General features: G+C 37.9%; 1 protein-coding gene across 1 annotated transcript; it reads left to right on the top strand.

Moving 5' to 3' along the window:
- The first annotated feature begins 685 nt into the window (after window positions 1–685).
- Window positions 686–13,210, top strand: LOC140239975 (cholinesterase 1-like). Its single transcript, XM_072319787.1, has 9 exons — window positions 686–1,075; window positions 4,838–4,997; window positions 5,412–5,489; window positions 6,182–6,300; window positions 7,266–7,430; window positions 9,682–9,984; window positions 10,913–11,250; window positions 12,016–12,206; window positions 13,161–13,210. The coding sequence occupies exons 1-9, from the start codon at window positions 686–688 to the stop codon at window positions 13,208–13,210; spliced, it is 1,794 nt and encodes a 597-aa protein (XP_072175888.1).
- The last annotated feature ends 5,583 nt before the right edge of the window (window positions 13,211–18,793 follow it).

Here is an 18,793-nt window from a genome sequence, read left to right as displayed (position 1 = left end):
TTTTCAACGGAATTACAGTACAGTTATCTACTCACAACGTTTGGCTCATCAAAAAGATTAATTCATCATCCCAACCTCACGGTCGTCTGTCCATTCCAAACGAGGAACGTCAGTAGTATGCACGTACGTATACCACGCGACCTACGGCGTGGCGTGCGCATGCGATTTTAGCTTTGCCGTTGACCAAGTGCTCAACGGTCCACGCGTGCACGCATAATACGTGTACTTGTACTCGTTTGCTTTCTCTCTATGATAACGTCATTGAAATGATATTCTTGATCCCGGTGCGAGAAGAAAAGACAAATGTTTAATTCAAGTAGTAATTTTTTAGTACTGTATTACTCTTTAACAACGTGTAGTTATATTTTCAAATAAAAATATACGATATTATCCAAAAATAGTGTGGCATTCCGAACCCTATAAGGTGCCACTTAGTTAGATTTGCTAGTAGGGAGAAAATAAGAACCCTAATAGAACCCTAATTTCTCTGTGTGCAGTATTCCCCTTCAGGATCGGGAATTTTGTGTAATTCAGACGTCATCAACGTCCGTGGTATGTACACTGCATGAATATAGTTCAGGAAGTGGACTACGGTCTGACCAAACAAACCATGACCTCGATCAGTGCAAGCGCAAAAAATTCTATATTATGAGGGACTGCAAACACCACAGCAAACATTCTCAACATGGCTCCACAACCGAGTGTCTCTCTCGTCTTGACTGTCCTGCTAGGCATTGACTTCTTCTCGCCATTATTGGCCGACATCGACACTGCTCAAAGACCGGTTGTCGAAACTCCGACGATTACGTATCGTGGAAAATTCATCGACGTCACGTCCAATCAACTGCCCGATGTCGCCAGCAGAGTAGCCGCCTATACCGGCATTCCATACGCCGAGCCACCGACTGGTGAACTCCGCTTCAAACGCCCAGTCGCTAAAGTCATCAAAGGAGAATTCGACGCAACAGGGGGCTCCAATGCCTGTGCACAGCCCCTATACCCCGGATTCGATATGTCAGCTTTGGAGATTTCTGAGGATTGTCTGTATGTCGATGTTTTTGTTCCAGAGCCAAAGGTACATAATCAAAGTTCAGCTTTGTACACATATGACTCCTTCATAAACTCAGTTTTTATTTCAGCCATATCTTGAAGGGGCATTCCAGGCGGTACATAAATCGACAGTGTCATGTATAAATGAGTAGGATTCATTTGTGGTCCATGACCAGATAAACCAATACTTTGACAACCCAAAACATGATACACTGAATAAGGATGATGACATTTAGAAGGCTCACATATTCCAGTAATGTAGCAATATCATTTCATTTTAACAAGTTCACCTGTTTGGAATCTATATATGCTTTCTTCTCTCCCTGCTGGAAAGAACACAGTGTCCCACAGTGTGTTCACATAGTCGACTATGTGTAAACGCTCGAATTTAACAGTGTGGTGATGATTTCACACTGTGGTTTGGTTTTCACAGAGTGTTCACGTGTTCTGCGTCACATTGTGAATCGCACTGTGGACTGATGATTCACAATGTGTTCACACGATTAAAACGCTCGAAAATTTAACAGCGTGAAGAGATTTCAAAGTGTGTTCACAATGCGTTCACATTGTGTTCACACTGTGTTTCTCACACATGTGGACACTGTGTTCTTTCCAGCAGGGTTTGGTTTGCTTCCTTGAGCTCCCAATCATGCCTTCTAATTTAAACTTCTTTGTCATCATCCTCGTTCACTGTGATTTGTTTTGAAACTTTTTTCCTCATCCTGTATGTAATTACTATAAATACTTAATCTCTGTACCTAGTATAACAAATATGTAATATAGATCTGAGATGTAGAAGACTATTCTCGTCAGAAATTTCGGACAGCTTAAAGGGACTGTACAGTACTGGTTGAGGTGGGGATTCATGTTTTGAACATTCCTAAGTGAGATAATGAAAAGCCTCTTATGAAATATGAAAGAGCATGTAATTTTAAGAAGGATTCAACGTTTATTTGATGAAAATTGGTTTTCAGATGGCTAAGATATCCTAAAAAGTGCTAATAATAAAAGGCGACATGCCACAACTTTATTAGAATCTCTTTGTTTCACCTTATTTTTGGATATCTCAGCCATTTCAAAACCGATTTTCATCGAATAAACTTTTGATACCCCGTAGAACTGCATGCTCTTTGACATCTCATAGAGTGGTTTCTGAATATCTCGCAAAACGTTAAAAGCTAAATCCTCACCCCGACCAGAACTGTACACACCCTTTAATGGTATAATTTCTGCATTTGCAGAGAGTATTTGCAGACAATTTATCAAAAAAAAAAAAGAACTGATTTGAGTAGAAAATAGACATCAACTTGGTCATTAGAGAATACCCGTTATTCAGAAAGCGAACGTCATTATAACCTAAAATAGTGCAGTCTGAAGATACATGACTCTAATTTATATAACACATGTGGGGGAGAAAGGAAACGACGGGGTGTCATAGCGGTTCGATAGAGCCTACTTTTTATGAGACACTTGTTATTAAGAGACGTGAGACCCAGTAACGTGGGGATATGGAGTTGGAAGACTGCCCCGGCTCGGATATAATCGAAAATTCCCGTAAGGAATATTGTGTACAGCGTTATTACTAATATCTGAGTATAATATTGCACAAGCTCTTCTCTTCTTGTCTTTATCCAGATCATCTAATTCACATCCTCTTCATGATTTCCCATACTTTCCTTAAAACTTATGTATATTTTGTGAGATGTGTATGTCGCTTTACTCATGCAAAATTTAAACGGGTGTCATTTTGTCCGTCAGTTCATGTCTATGAGTAAGGTTTACCTCCTTATCCGGCAGCTGAATTACAACAGAATTCAGTAAATTCCAAAATGTAACATGAAGATTGATCGAGAAGATTAATTGCAGCCATATCTGTTCTTTTATGTCAATTTAAAGTAATGTTCTTAACCTGTTTGAACGCGATGAAGACTAGTTCCGAGTATACTCGAGCAGGTGTCTATGGGAAATGTGTGTTGTAGCAAAAATTAGCTCGATCTCATGGGTTAATTGCATTCCAGCACGTTAACAGAAACATTGTGCACTTTAACCTACCTATTTTAAACCTCTGTTTGATTAATTCCATTCCTATACAAGCAGATACTTACGCATATTTGATTAGGACGATTTGGAAAGGACCACCTATTCTTGGGTCCAGATGCCTTTATTCCCAAAAAGCTACGCCATGATATTCGAGGTCTTTCACGGTATTTCAGTAAACTTTATGGTCTCCATGATATATACATTAAAAAAAAAATGAAACGTTGCTCTTTCTGCAGTCTTTCACGAAAATGGTCTTTCAGTGGTTCAAGCAGTCATTCGTCGATTTCTCATGAGCGTTCAAGGGTCTTACTATACATTATTCTTTCAATTATATTCCGGGGTCTCCCAAGAATTGCCACATTTTTTTTTTCTAAAAGATCACTGACAGATTGTTGAGAGATCATTGAGGGATCATTGAAAGATTATCCTCTCAGATATCTTGATTGATCTCTCGAAGATCACACAGAGTATGTCAGATTATCTCTCAGTGATATCTCAATAGTCTTATCAATCTCTCAGTGAGCGTTCGGCGGTCTCCAAGGTCCCACAGAGATCGTTTGAGAAATTTCCTGCAAAACTAGTTTTGGGCCTTTCAGAGTTTATTTTTTTAGAGCCTTTCTACATCTAGTCACTAACTTTTATCTGGTCTTGGAGGCTGCTGAGGGACCTTGATAACTTTAGGTCTCTCGGTGCTTTTTCAAGGTTCTCCATTATGTGGAATGGGAGCTTACAGAAAATGATTGATGATTATCCATCAACTTGGAGCTGAACAGATCGTAGTTCTAGAATGCGTTATCGGTCCCTAGGTTCAAGGTTCAATCATAGTTTATTTCCAATCAACGAAAATCAAAACGTAATACAAAGTATACATATCATAAAATGATATTGTCTACACTTTTACAAAAGGTTCATGTAATATACGAAATAAATTATATACATCAACATATGTACAATAATCAGAAGGAACGATGCGTATACATGTATACTTCGCGAGCTTTCAGAAAATAACTTCAATTTTGGAAAATAGCGATCCACAAAAAAGCTAAGCTTGTAGGACGTGGATCCCTAGATAATTGATGAGTAAGCAATATATTATTCAAGTTTGTTTTATTATTTTCTTACAGCATTCATACTGAATATAGATTACTTAAGTCGTTTGTAAAAAAAAAAAAAAAATATAGCTATATTTGTGGAGGTCCCTCCCTCCACAAGCAACATAAATTCATTAAACTCCTAGAGTTTCTAGTGTCTCTGAATGAAACATTTTATACAGAATGTTCCCATGTACATCCTTACTTTTTGTGAAACATTGCTACATTTCAGATTTTTTTTTTTCCTCGAGAGGACTTGAACATGACCGTCATGTACCGTCAATAATCGTATGATCAAGCTCTTTGATGTGAAAGAAGTTGGAGTGGCATGGAGTTGCAATGATTATGTGATGTATCTGTATATAATTGGGGCAGGGGGAATTTCCGGGTGAGAACCAGGTGTCCTAAGGGGAATCCGTCCTTAGGGCGAAATATTCGATTCCCCTTAGCGTTTTCAATTTTGTTTACGAGAAACTGGGCAAACCCTATATTAGAAATCTGCAATGAATTGTCTTTTTTTTTTGGAGGCAACGGTCTGCAAATTATTTTCAGAGCTGAAGAAATCTCTAAGATATAATACTTGTGGCGCGATACACGTCTATCTAGTGATTGGTTCCGTCCTTGAATTCCCCCAACTGTTTCCAAATCCTCCCCAGCCGAGATCGGCGGCCGTGATGGTCTTTATCCACGGAGGTGGTTTCATAGCCGGGGTTAGATCCCAACCGACGATGTTGCCGATACCCCTGACTGCTATGAATGATGTCATCGTTGTCACCTTGAGCTATCGACTGAACGTCTTTGGCTTTCTCGACACAGGTATAGATTGTACTCCGCAATTGATGATCAATTAAACCATTTATAGAGAGGGTAATGAATAGTTGCTTTTTTGTATAACCTTGATGGAACCCAAGGAAATTTTGTGTTTTGAAGGACTGTATCTTGAATGTATCTATGCAAATTTTTAATCTGTTGTTCTATGTATCTACTACAGACTTGTTCACAAATATCACTTGTATATCTTTTGCAGTATTTAACGTTTAGAGTATTAGAAACAAATAAGATTAAAAGGCAATTTGAAAAAATGGGTATTATGTGAGACTGCTTGTCATGTGTATATGGTTTATGTTATTGATTAAAAAATCAATTAGATAATCTCTGCAGTTATTTGTAGCAACATCAATGTTTCACTTTCTTATTTCTTTGATATGTTTTTCGCTATTTCAATCAAAGGTGACGACAAGATTCCTGGCAATCTTGGATTGTTAGACCAGCGAGAGGCATTGATATGGGTTCGTGACAACATTGCAGGTATGGACTGAGAGCTGTTGCCTTGCTCTTACTAGTCAACGTGAATAATCATGGTGTTGCTGGTGTTGTTCACTCATTAATGCATATTTCTCTGTTGATTTTCAAAACATAACTTCAAAGGAAATTATGGAGCAGTGAGAAGTCAGTCTGAAAAGAAAGAGTAAGATATTCAGTGGTAATTAGTGTCGGTCATTAGTACGTAGTCAATTGTAAAAACGTATGCCATCTGGGCATGTTAGGCAAAATTAAGGACTGCTCACGTGATTGCTCTCAACCAATCATTTGATTAGGATCCATATCACCATTGTATAATCGCAACCCATACAGGTATAAGATCCTGCTTAAATTCATCTCAAAGAGCAGGGTGCATATATCCCGATAAAGTGGTCCCGCCTCACATCGAACTGGATCCCCATGAAAGAGCACTTGATAGCGCAGCTGAATATGGGCTAGGCATCTAGCCATCTTTTCAGATGGAAAATAAAACAATCAGTCAAACAAACAAATAAACAAAAAACAAAATACATAAACAGTGAAAATTGCTTGAAGTATTAGTAACAGTACTCAGCAATATCAGTATATCATTGTGATAAAAGTATCGATGATTATGATGATTAAAGGGAAATATTGATAATAGTAACCACATATTGCAGTTCATTCTATTTTCTCTATAATCTGATAATTCTTACGAGACTTCGGCGGCGATCCCGCTCGGGTGACGATCTTCGGTGAGAGCGCTGGATCGGCGAGCGTAAACTACCACGTCCTCTCCCCCATGAGCGCTGGTCTGTTTTCACGTGGCATTATGCAGGTAAAATGAAAGTGTGAAGCTCGAAAGCTTTTGAAAAATTTGAACGAGGGACATTTTCATGAGTAGCACATTAGCAATGGCAAAATGAAGATAGTAAAGACTCACAGAAATAAACGATACTTAGCTGAAGCATCACTCTGGATGATAATTTACTGTTATGGTTATGTTGTTATGTCTTGGCCAATCGTCTGTGAATTAGTTTTGAATGACTCGTGGTTATTTGATCTTTCTAGTTCCAGTATGCAATTCATCACACACCTTTATCTGCTAAGCCTTTAATTGTATTAATTGTTCATTTTTTTCATTGGTTGCCTTGTTATGTCTTCTAATGATGTTTAATCGATCAAAATCACGGGAATTGAGGTCTTCACAAAGGCATCAAAACAAAAACAAAATCCACATTCACAGAACAATAAGCCAGTTCGGGGTTCCACTTTGAGCATGAGCAGAAAAAGGTCATCTGTACCAGCAGAGCATGGTGGTTTTTAAATTCACTGAGATAAGCATCTGTGATGTAATGATTATTCAAGTGATCCCTATAAGTGGTGCTTGCCAGCACATCCACCTGACAGCAAAAGCGGTGTCCGACAATATCAATAGAAAGAGATTGTTAATACATTCAATGCAAAATAATGAAATGGATGCTTTCCAAAATGCCAATGGAAGGATCATTCTGGTCACCTGGTCTATGCAAGTTCATCCTTTATTTGAACATGACTGATGAATTCCATAAATTGTTACGTTGGGCAAGCTCATGCCTTCTGTCGCTTGAAACTAGTGGAGTGCCTAATCAACTGAGAAAGAAGAAAGGTCATTTGTACCCATGTGCCCATGAGCTAACCCCGAACTGGCTTATTATACTGCCAACCAAATAGGTAGAAACCGTATTAAGATTTTGTTCAACTTTTATTTAAATGATGTCCTTTCGACGTCACTATGTCAATTTGCACGGTCCCCTGATGTAGAGTGGAGCTGCACCTGCTCCCTGGGCTGAGATGACCGCTGAAGTTGCGAAGGAGGTTGCTTTCGGTCTGGCGGCCGCCATGAACTGCAGTGCGACTACTACTGATGAGGTACTAACGTGTTTGAAGGAGACACCAGCCAGTGACATCACAGATTTTCTCTTGCAGGTACACATATCTGGTCAAGAGTAATTATTTTGATTCTTGTGGGCATTTTCGACACCTGCATACACATTGTATCCAACGACGCAGATTATCTACATGAATTATTTAGTTACAAACTTGCTAAACTTGCTAAGTTTGACAAAGTGGTATTGCAGAAGTTAAGTAGATGATTCATTTTTGGGATTGAATTGCTCTCACCTCGCATGTTTTATTCTTTCAATTAATGTTTGTACTTTTAATCTTTGGTTTAGTGATAGTATCCCGTCTCGTAAATGTGTATCTATACTGCCATTTTGTAATCCTGTATGTTGTATTATATTGTATATGGTGTATCTTATATTTGTCAAACTCCGGAAGGGACTGGGAAAAAGTTCAAAGTTCAAAGTTCAAGACGTAGTTTACACCGCGTATACACGTCAAATACATATGTTGTTACAAATACAGTTCCTCACCCTTCGAGGTGCCGGTGAGGGTTTAGATTTGTGCTGGAATGATTTGGCTGGAACGACTTGATGAGAAAAAGGAAATACCGAGGAAATAAAAGGACGTACACAAAAGCGCACAGAAGCGGCTATGTGTAATTTGTCAGATGCAATTCTGTTTACGATATTTTCATATTAAAGTAACGGTCCAGAGAGCATGATGTCTTTGAAGACTCATACAATACCCTTTATTCTATGATTCGATAAAGTGTCAATATTTAGTCAGAATAATTATATTTATAGACATTTCATATGAATAGATATACCTATAATCCTAGGGATACTTCTCTCTCTCTCTCCCTCTCTCTCTCCCTCTCTCTTTCTCTTTTCTTTGATTACCCTTCGTATCTACCAAAATTCGTGTCAATAAAACTTGTCTTTCTTAGATATACGTTTTCCCGTTCATTTTCAAATTTTTTCATTCAATTTAATAGATGTGTGGTTCAATTTCGTCCCGAGAGATCTGGAATATGCCAATCCTAGTTTCAAATCTGTCTTTTGTCGATCATTTTCCAACAAAGTCTATTCAATTTTGTCATTTGTCACACATATTCGTCATTTACAATTCAAATTCGTCCGTCACGCTCGCTGCACACATAACAACAAAAGCAATTTCGCCTGTTACAGATCATGTTCGTCAAATTTTCCTTCAAATTCGTCTCATATCTTTTCTGTTGTGATTTCTTGGTTGTTTCATTTTCCCTGCGACCGTTCACTTTTTCCACATTTAGGAGTAACATACACACACGTATACCATACCCCCGCACACAAAAACACAGACAAACATGCACACACACACACGCACTCACACATACACACACACATAACACAAAACATTGTGTACTGTCAAACAAACGAAAACATGGGTCCACGAATTCCAGACAATTTTACATGTGTGTAAAGTTTAAGCCATTTTAATGTATACAAAAAAGACAAAGGTTTTTTTTTTTTTTTTGTCGTTTATCAATTTAAATAAAATTTGTTTCATGCAATAACATAAAATCAGGAAATGAAAGAGCTCAAGTCCAAAAGTTGTCACGACATGATTAAAGATTGTCTTTACGGCTTTTGATGTTCTGTAATTGCCGTTTATCCTTCAATCTGAGGTGTGTGTGTATACACATTGTCAAGCAACCGGTTTAGGAATAATGTCTTCCGATCCCAATACCGGGGGGAAGTGAGGTAATGCAGGCTTAGAATTAGTTCACCCTCATACTAAGAGACCAATGTTGTCCAACGAATTTGTTTGAAAAACTCATAAAATTGTGCGAACAAAAACGATTTTGATTCTTACATTCTCCAGTCGATGGGCGGCGGGGACAAATTTCAATGACAATCGACGATTTTGAATGCGAATTCTTTGAAAAGGGTTGACGAAAAACGAATTACAATGACAACTGACTAATTGAAGTTAGGATTTGCATTCTATGAGTTTCTCGGGACGAAATTAAATGAAAAATCTTTGATATTGAATTGTAGAAATGCGAAAATGGACGGGAAAACCTATTTTTTTCATCATCTTACAATGTCTGATCATAATTTCACTGTCATCTTATCAATCCCCCACCCCCCCCCCCCCCAAAGAAAAAAGCATACCTTGTCAAGCCATATTTCAAGAGATGTTTTATGTTGTATTAGGATGCCTATAGAGCAACGGCTACGTGACATGTATGGCTTTGAAAGTGTGTTATTGATACTTTCGAGATGCAATTTTGCACTGAGGCTTTGCTACATGTATTAGAGACCCTACACCATTACATGTTCCCAAATAGGATCCAGCGGCAGCCACCCTCATGCCTCGTCCCACGGTGGATGGCCATTTCCTCCCGAGAAGTCCTGTCGACATGGCGGCCGATGGGGAGTTCAACCAGGTCGACATCATAATCGGCTGCCTAACCGAAGAAGGCAACCTGTTTGTGTCGCCGTTCATTCTCGGTCAGCAGGACTCAGCGAAGCCGGTCATGGACAGGACTACAGCACAGGGCGCCCTCACTGGGCATATGTCGCTCATCAAAGATGGCGTCAATCAAGTTGTTCTGGACATGACGACATTCGCGTACACGAGCGAAGCCCAAGTAACTACGAGTGCCATATTAGCTTCCAATGCATTCTCATCATTCGTTCGTACTGTATATTAAGCTTTCTCAACTAAACTTATGGGTAGAAATGTAGGGTTTTCTCTTTCTACTGGGTCACTGGTTAGACCCTTTTTCTTCCTTTTATTTTCTTTTCATTTATTCATTTTACTGAAGAACAGGTTAGATGCTGTCTTGCCAATCGAGGAACATGCGCAAACCTCTCTCATCTGCAGGTGTAGATGCACTTTAATGAGGAATGTGATCACAGAGACATGGAAATATCTTTAAAACCTGCTGAAACGCCTCGGTGTATCAACTTTGCCAACGGCGTGCTATGAATGCCACATCTTCACATTTGCAAATAAAATGATAATTTAATATGTCATTAATTATGATCACGACATGGACACGGCATAAATTAGAACGTTTTTTTTTTCTCTCTCTCTCTCTCTCTTAGTTTCATTTCAACAATTGGAATTACAGATGGTGCATCAATCCTTCTTAAAAATGCAGAATGGCCTTTGAAGAAAATTAAACATGCTTATTCATACTCAAAACGTGCAAACATTGTTTCTAAAATCAAACAACATCCAAATTGAATTTAAAGTTTTTCCGTAGGCACAAAGGACAGTGTGATATCATACTATCAAGTATTTTGTAATATCTCGATAAATAAATCATGGCGCTGTGTATGAGGTAAGAAGTAATATACGTCAGACAATTATTGTATAATTTTTCAAAGATGCGCATTGAAGATGCATAGACATTTCCAATTTGAAACAGAAACAAAACAAAACAAAGAACAACCACAAAAAAAAAAGTGGCAGAGAAAAATATCACGGAAAGAATGACCCTTGAGGAAATGTCTGTGGTCCGTATTAATGTTATACTCCTCTGTTTTCTTGCTTCACTCCTTGTTTCATAGCTTGCTGATCCGGAGAATAATTATCTCGATGTTGTGGCAGGTTACGTCGGGGACAGCTATTTCTTTTGTCCTACCTACACCATGACCGAACACCTATCCGCGGGAGATAACACCGTCTACCAGTATTTCATGAGCCACGCCCCTTCCCGCTCCATGTTCGGCAAAGATGTCACGTGGCTAGGGCCGACTCACGCGGAGGACGTACCTTATGTGTTCGGCTACCCGCTCATGGCAGACCAGCCCGATGACAATGAGATGGGAAGAACCAAATTCACTGACGACGAGGCGTTGTTGTCGGTCCAGATAATGAAATATTTTACAAACTTCGCAAAGACCGGGTATGCTGTTCAGCTGACTATGATGTTCTTCTATCCCTATAAACGTACTTCACTTAATCCTCGTAATACCACGTTTTCAAAAGTGGGGTCCACTTCCGGATTTCATGAGCTAACAAGCAAAAAAAAAAAAAAAAAAAAAAAAAAAAAAGGCCTTCAGCGCATCGGTTGCCACTTCCGGGTTTCTTCAGCTGACCAAAAAAACAAAAAACAAAAAAAATGAAATTAAGGTCTTCAGTGCAATAGCATAGGCCTTACCGCCCTCAAAGGTTCCATTCTATTTTTTTTTTTTATTTGTGTGTGTGTGAGTGTGCCACTTCAGAGGTTAAAAAGTGTGGGGGCCCAAAGTCGTGACACCTTATGTATTCCTATGTACGGGTTCAAAAAAGCGGGGGGGGGGGGGGCGAGCCCCACTCCACCCCCAGTTCCGCCGGCCCAGATGTATAAATATATAATTATATACATGATATACGTATTTCACTATCATTTGAGAGTCCATGAGCATTTTGCCCTACATTCAAGAAATCAATCGATTTCTCCTTTCAATTCTCTCTTTCTTCAAACTCTTTTTCTAACACCTACAATACAATTTTCTTTTCTTCTCCGCTTCCCCAATCGAAATGTCAGCTCTCCCCTTTTTTTTCTCTCTCTCTCTTTGTCTCTCATATCCTCACATTTTTCTAGCCTGATTATTTTTGCAATACAATGTAATAGATTCCGAAGGACTGCAATGAAAAATGCCTATATCTCCATGTTCATACCCCACAGGAATCCCAATCTTTCGTCAAACGAGAATGAATCAGAGATAGATTCGACGTATCCACCTTGGCCACGATTTTCAAAGGACCAGCCAGTGTACAAGAACATCTCGCTTACCTTTAGTAATGGTTTGGGGCATCCTAGAGCAGAAATTTGCTATTTTCATCAAAACATTCTGTCGAAGCTGCATGCAGATTCAGGTATAAGAGTGACTGAATTATTTTGTATTTCTGTTCACCATGCAATCAATGGTGCTGCATGTTCTTTTTTGTGTGTGTATGTGTGTGTGTTTATCTTTTTCTTTAAAGCACCAAGTCACTGTTTTTATTTTCCGTTGTTTTTTTTTTTTAGCAAAATGTGTTTGGTATATAACGTTCAGGTTAAGAGTTTTATGTGTAGGTTTATTGGTGTTGTAATGTATATTAGTATATAAGGGCCTCATCCACGTTAAGCTCTGCTTATGATGACGGTCCCCTGTATTGATTTCTCCTTTGTTCAATACAGTATGCCTTAACATGTTGCTTTGATTTATGCTATTTCAGACTGATGTTGTTATGAAATTGACATTTCTTATATTGATTTGTACATGTATGTTATACTCTCCTTTTTTGCATACTCTGTATCACTTTGTTTTCATTTGTTATTGTATTTGGAGAAAGAAAATGCAGAAATAGATTAAACCAAACCAACCCAAATTTTATTCTGAATCCATAAACCCATATAACGAAGAAGTAACAACTTATGTTATACATGTGTAGGTCTATAATGAAAAGAAAATCAGCACGGTGCGAAGGAAAATCATTTAGAAAAACAAATGATTTGAAGAAGAATTCTAGTAAACATTATTTTCTTTTTTCTTTTTTTTTTAGATCTCTTGGAGACTTGCGACGCAGTGATAGTGTCATCTCATAAAAATTTAATATGATTTTCAAACTTTTTTAAGCTTACAAAGGATTCATCATTGTCATAAAAACTTATGCTGAAAATTCCCGACTTTCCCTGTGTACTTTCGATAGAACTAAGTTTCTGCACTGTTCTACACGAATTTGTCTGAATTTACCATGTGCAATAAAGTCAAGTCGAAAATAGAGTGGAATGTTGCATGATTTGTTAAAGCTTTATTATCTCTCTCCTTTCTATGTTTTCTGTCACAGCCGAGATGATTCGTCTGAAGACCCTGTTGGGAGAGACAGAGAATCCGTAAGCTCTGTAGGATGGCATCTGGAAAATTGGAATTTCCGACATAATGATTATAGCTTTGACTGTCTCTTGAAAGATGTTTAAACCAATGAACACTTCCTGGCAAAATTTAGGCTTTTTTCGCTGCTTCAACAGAACTATATGATGCAAATGATCCTCAACATTACTTATGTCGCCACAAGGACATTTAGATACTTGCCATATTCAAGTATTTTGTTAAATTTTCCACAGTTTTTCTTCATAGTTGTTGGATATATAAAGCAACAACAAAATTCACCTTCCAGACCAAGACTCTGTCAGTGACATCATCTGTCAATCATTGTCAATCATTGCTGCAGCACTGATATGATTCATTATATAGACTATAAAATGCACCTTTCCCTCGACCGAACATTAACTTGCATGGAATGCACATTAATATTTAGATGCTCTTGACAACAGGCCTAAGTGGTGGTCAGGGTATATTATTTTATGATACAAGTCAACATGCATTTGCAATGCATATTTAAAAGTGTTTAAGATGACAGTCCTGTAAGGCTTCCTATAGAAATTGCGGAAACATTTTCTAGCAGAGATTAATACGGGGTGATAATAATGTTGGTACGGAGGATATTATTATTGACAGTGATCACAGTTTAGACACAAGTTTAGTTATCTTTGATTGTAAAGTTGGTATTGCTTCATTTGAATTGCGTGAAATAAAGACTCAAAGAACGCACATTTTGGTCCATTTGTTAATATACTGCATGTGTGTGTGACGAAGAAATCCTTAGCGCTAGTATACAAATATACCAGGCCTGAGAGGCTCTGGTTGAAACTACGGTATGTGCATGAGGTGACTTCAATAAGCACTATTTTCTGAGGGGCGCAGGCCCGATGAAAATAGTGCTTATTGAAGTCACTGAATGCACATAGTTTCAACCGGTGCCTCGAACAATGGCCTGGTATATTTGTTTTATATCCCTCCCAATGAATAGAGTAATTGACTGCTGGTATTCTGTAATTTACCCTTTTTAGAGCATCCTTGACTCACTCTTTTATGAGAAGATTCACAGGTCAATCACTCTTGGGAAAGCAGCAGGAGGGCAGCGCGTATATGCGTATTATGAAGAGACAACTGCGCGCTCAGCCGCAGTGCACTGCTGTACAACGTACTGGTAAACATGCGCAAACTGCAAACTCAGTACGCGCTTCATGCATGCAATACGCCTAGTATGGTTGGGTGTCCATAATATCGGACACCTAACGTTTTTCTATCAATAGAAACGTGAAAAATCTCACAATTTGCCTGAAATTTTACTCACGTGTGGAGAAAATACTCCGGATTCACAAGCGCGCACTGAAAATGCGATCTGAGGTACGCGCTATAGATGGCGGCTTCGAACGCGTGGGGTGTCATTTTTTTCCGCACTCAGTTGCCGGGCTCATATCGACCGACCACCCCGCCCTCTATTGACAATACGTATAAAGCGTACTTAAACGCGTTTTTTTTTTTTTCGACAAGCTGCTGTTTTTTTCTAGTCGTGTGATTCATGTTCTAACGTAGGCCTAGACTCTTAATCTTAGTCTAGCCTAACGTTAGACGAGTCTAACGTTACTCAAATACAGTTTCTATCGGGATCAGATTTATGCGAGAACTAGACTCTACGGTTAGACAGGTAGAAATAGGCTTAGCTAGATTTAACTTACACGAGAAATAATTAAGCAGGCCTAACCTCTTAAATTTGTCTACTACATTATTGTCAACATCTTTTGGGTGGGTCGCTCGAGTTAATGAACTGCGAGACCAAATTTCAAACGGCGAAGCATGAACTCCCCAAATTTACAGGCAGTCCTACACTGGGGTAGGCATAGACACTTACCTCGAATCTAGCATACCGTAGTTAGGGGATCATACTTTCTCATACATGTCCCCAAAACTTTGGAACGACCTGAAACTCATGCGGGTCTTTATGAGGCCAAGATCTACGGTACGTAAAGATCTCTAGAATCTAACGTTAGAGCCCATGTTTGCTAGGCCTAGATCTACGATAACGCCTAGGCTAGTTCTACTCTGTTGTAACGTAATATTCTATTCCACAACGCCATGGGCATCTTTTTAGGTAGAAAGAGAGCTTTATATAAGTCTCTCTGGGTGAGTCTGTTATTCTATTAAACGTTACACGCATCGAGTGTATTGTCTACGGTGTGCCACACTCATTCATTTGTACAATGACAATGACAATGACAATGACAATGAATTTTATTCTTGAACGGCCCCGCCAGGGGGCATGGAAGAATAACAAACAGGTAAATGTTTTATGGCAAAACAAAGCCATAAATAAAGATGTAATACAAAAAGCATATAATTATATACTATGTACATATCATGAACTTCATAAGGCAAACAACGACAGTTAACATAAAAACGATCGAATAAGTGAAACAATCGGTACTTAATGGCAAACAGTGGCAGTAGTATACAATATATACAATGTAAAAGGAAAGTAATGACGAGACATCAAAATCTGGCCATTATGATCTGACAGAAACGTGACAATTTCTTTAAAACTCTTATGTTCTTAGAATGAAAAAGCTGCTTCATTTTCAAGACATTCGGTCGGCGAGCATAATAGGTCTCAATTAAAACTTTCCGATCTGTTTCAAAGAACGGACATTTAAAAGAAAACTGTACTGACATTTTCTAATTGTCTGATAATTCTAATCTACATTTTTTTATGCCTACTACTGGAAAGAGAGGATTGTAAAACCCAGGATAAGCCTGTAATGATTTTTTGAAAAAAATGAAAACGAGCAAGCCATGGAACGATCCACGCAATTTGGCCTACGTCACAGGTGCTCTTTGTGCACAACTCCGACATTAGCAAGACGAACTACATAATGCCAATTTACTGATGAAATCTCACACGAAGCACTCCAAAAGCTGTTATTTAGTATAATTGCAATATGGAGCTATAATAAATATGTTAAACAATATCTATTAATCTTTAAAAGCAAGCTCTTCAACAGCTTTTTATTTAGATAAAACTTGTGGGGAAATTCCAGATATGCAAAATGAAATTGGCATCGTTATCCGAACGTGCTGCCCATAGAAGACCGTGTGTAAGTAACGTTACGCATTGATGATCCGAGCGATGGTTCGCCAGTTCAAACTATCTAACGTAGATGAGGGCTGAGTGAATCTCGAAAATCCAAATGTAGATGGCCCATTCTCAGTAAAAGCGTTCAAATACGGAATTTTGGTGTCGCCGACATTCCATGACAGTTTGCGGTTCCCTGAAACCTATTAGATACTATTTAAATGTTTATAATATATCACGAAGACTTTATTTGTTAAAAATAAACACGATCAAATGCGGTTGTCCGCCTTTTTGTATAAAATTTTGCTGTTAAACTTCGTTAAGACCCCCAAAACGCAGTGTCGCCGGCTATTTCAGAATTATGTTTTATTGCTCCTCTCCGTCCAGAAACACACTTTCCAAATATCATTTTCATGGACGATGAGCATATCATATGTGCTAATCACAATACTCAAAAAGTTCCAAAATTTTTATTGACTTCTTTTTTATAGCCTTTTGAAACCTGTCGCCAAGTTCACCGCCAGATACGTTACCAGTTTCTTTAGTGTTACAGCATTGCGAAAATAACAAGACTATGCAATGACCCTGTGTATATGAAACACTGAGGATATACTTCATACATTGCAAGTACTTAGATTTTTTGTGCAACAGCTCTTTTTTGGGAATACGGTACAATGTTTGAAATATCGGTTTTCTACACTTTTATTTGGATAGATACGTGACATACTTTTCACGCCACCCACTGCGACAGATATTGCAATGTCAGACAAATTGTATATTATACATTACTCCTCGGAATGACGCATCGATTCAACATTAAAGTTTAGTACAAGTGAGAAATATTTGGTAGATATCGCTCTCATAATAATATGATCGACCATATACGTTACCACAGATACGTTACCCCAGATACGTGACCGAATTTTGCTCATTGGTCTTGTGCTTTCTGGGGATCAAATCTGGTCAAAATTCATCCCTACACGTTACATGCTTCGTTTTGTTGGACCTCAGGATTATATTCTTACACCAAAAGGACAGAGAGGTGAAAAAGATCAAGACTTCCACATGATTTTTCTTTCTGCGTCAGTGTCTCACAACTTAATGCCAAGTTTTCCGACAGATACGTCACCACATAATCAAAATGCTGAAAAGAAATTGTAAATGTTTTTACAAACAAATCGTTGTGTGCTCATAAACTCCAAAGTTCTATTCTATAAAACCCAGTCACTTTCATATTCTATGCAACAACTTTGAACGTTTATTTTACAAGACGAAGATAAGATTCAGCATATCAGTTTTTTGCTTTTCAGATTTAGCAGATACGTTACGTATAATTCAGGGCACCCACCGTGACAAATAATGTTATGTAAAACAAAGTGTTCATAAAACAATTCTGCATAGAATGACGCTTCCATAAAAAATTAAAGTTATGTTCAAATGAAGAATATTCAGTAGAAATTGCTTTGTAACTTCACCGACAGATTCATTTACGGTACGCCAGATACGTTACCAAACTTTGAAAGAGTAAAAAGTAGTTTATGAAACGCTTCCGAGAAAAGTTTCAGTGTTCTGTTGCATATTTATTCTAGTGTTTTTCAACATATGAAGAACTACTCAAGATTCATTGATGAGTTGAACAATTATTTATTCATTTTCATTAAAAGGGATGAGCCAAATACGTTACCATAGGTCAAACAACTGTTTAGCATATCGAGTTCATAGAGACTGTACCTACTTCCTTCTAAATGCCTGCAAAAATATATTTTTTAAACCTTGTTTGCATTATCCATCAAAACTTAATGAATATTTATAGTCAGATGGATAAATACATTCAGACGTAAGATGAGAATATTCTGTGAATGAAGAACTCAGCTTTCACATTTAGGGCTCTTTTCCACTACATTTCATAGTTTAAATATTACGTAGAATGTTTAAAATGGTTAATTTGGGCTTACATCATTCATTTTTACATCAATGCATGAGGTAAATAATTAAACAGGTGATATTTATTAATTCATACACAACTAAAATTATTACTTATATCTTACCAGATACGTTAGCAAAGGTGATTCGATGTTTTTCAATAGTTATTTCCCTAGGAAAGCAATTCATATTTGTTCCCTGTGAAATTCCAAATTGGATCGTTCCCTTTGCATGATTTGTGGGATTCGAAACTTTATTTGTAAGCGAAATTTGCTAAAAATACAAAGTGAATCTTAAGGTTATATTTCATTTCAGCAAAAAGCATATTTCAACCTACCACACAGAAATAATTTCTACCAATTAGCAAGGGATGACAACATCATTACCTCTTGAAAAACCCCAATATCTTTAGGGGGGACAGATGTCTTTTCCTAAACAGAAATTGGATCAAAACAATAAATTTAATTCAGAGTTAGGAGTCCATTAAACATGTAAATTTGCGGTAACGTATCTGATTGGTGATCAAAAATCATATATGATGCTCTATTTCAATTCATTTTTACTCAATGAATGCATGGCCATCA

Source organism: Diadema setosum, chromosome 16 (genome assembly GCF_964275005.1).
Source record: "Diadema setosum chromosome 16, eeDiaSeto1, whole genome shotgun sequence".
NCBI classification, from domain to species: domain Eukaryota; kingdom Metazoa; phylum Echinodermata; class Echinoidea; order Diadematoida; family Diadematidae; genus Diadema; species Diadema setosum.
The sequence above is the reverse complement of the archived record's forward strand: the minus strand, read 5'-3'. Positions and strand labels throughout refer to the sequence as shown.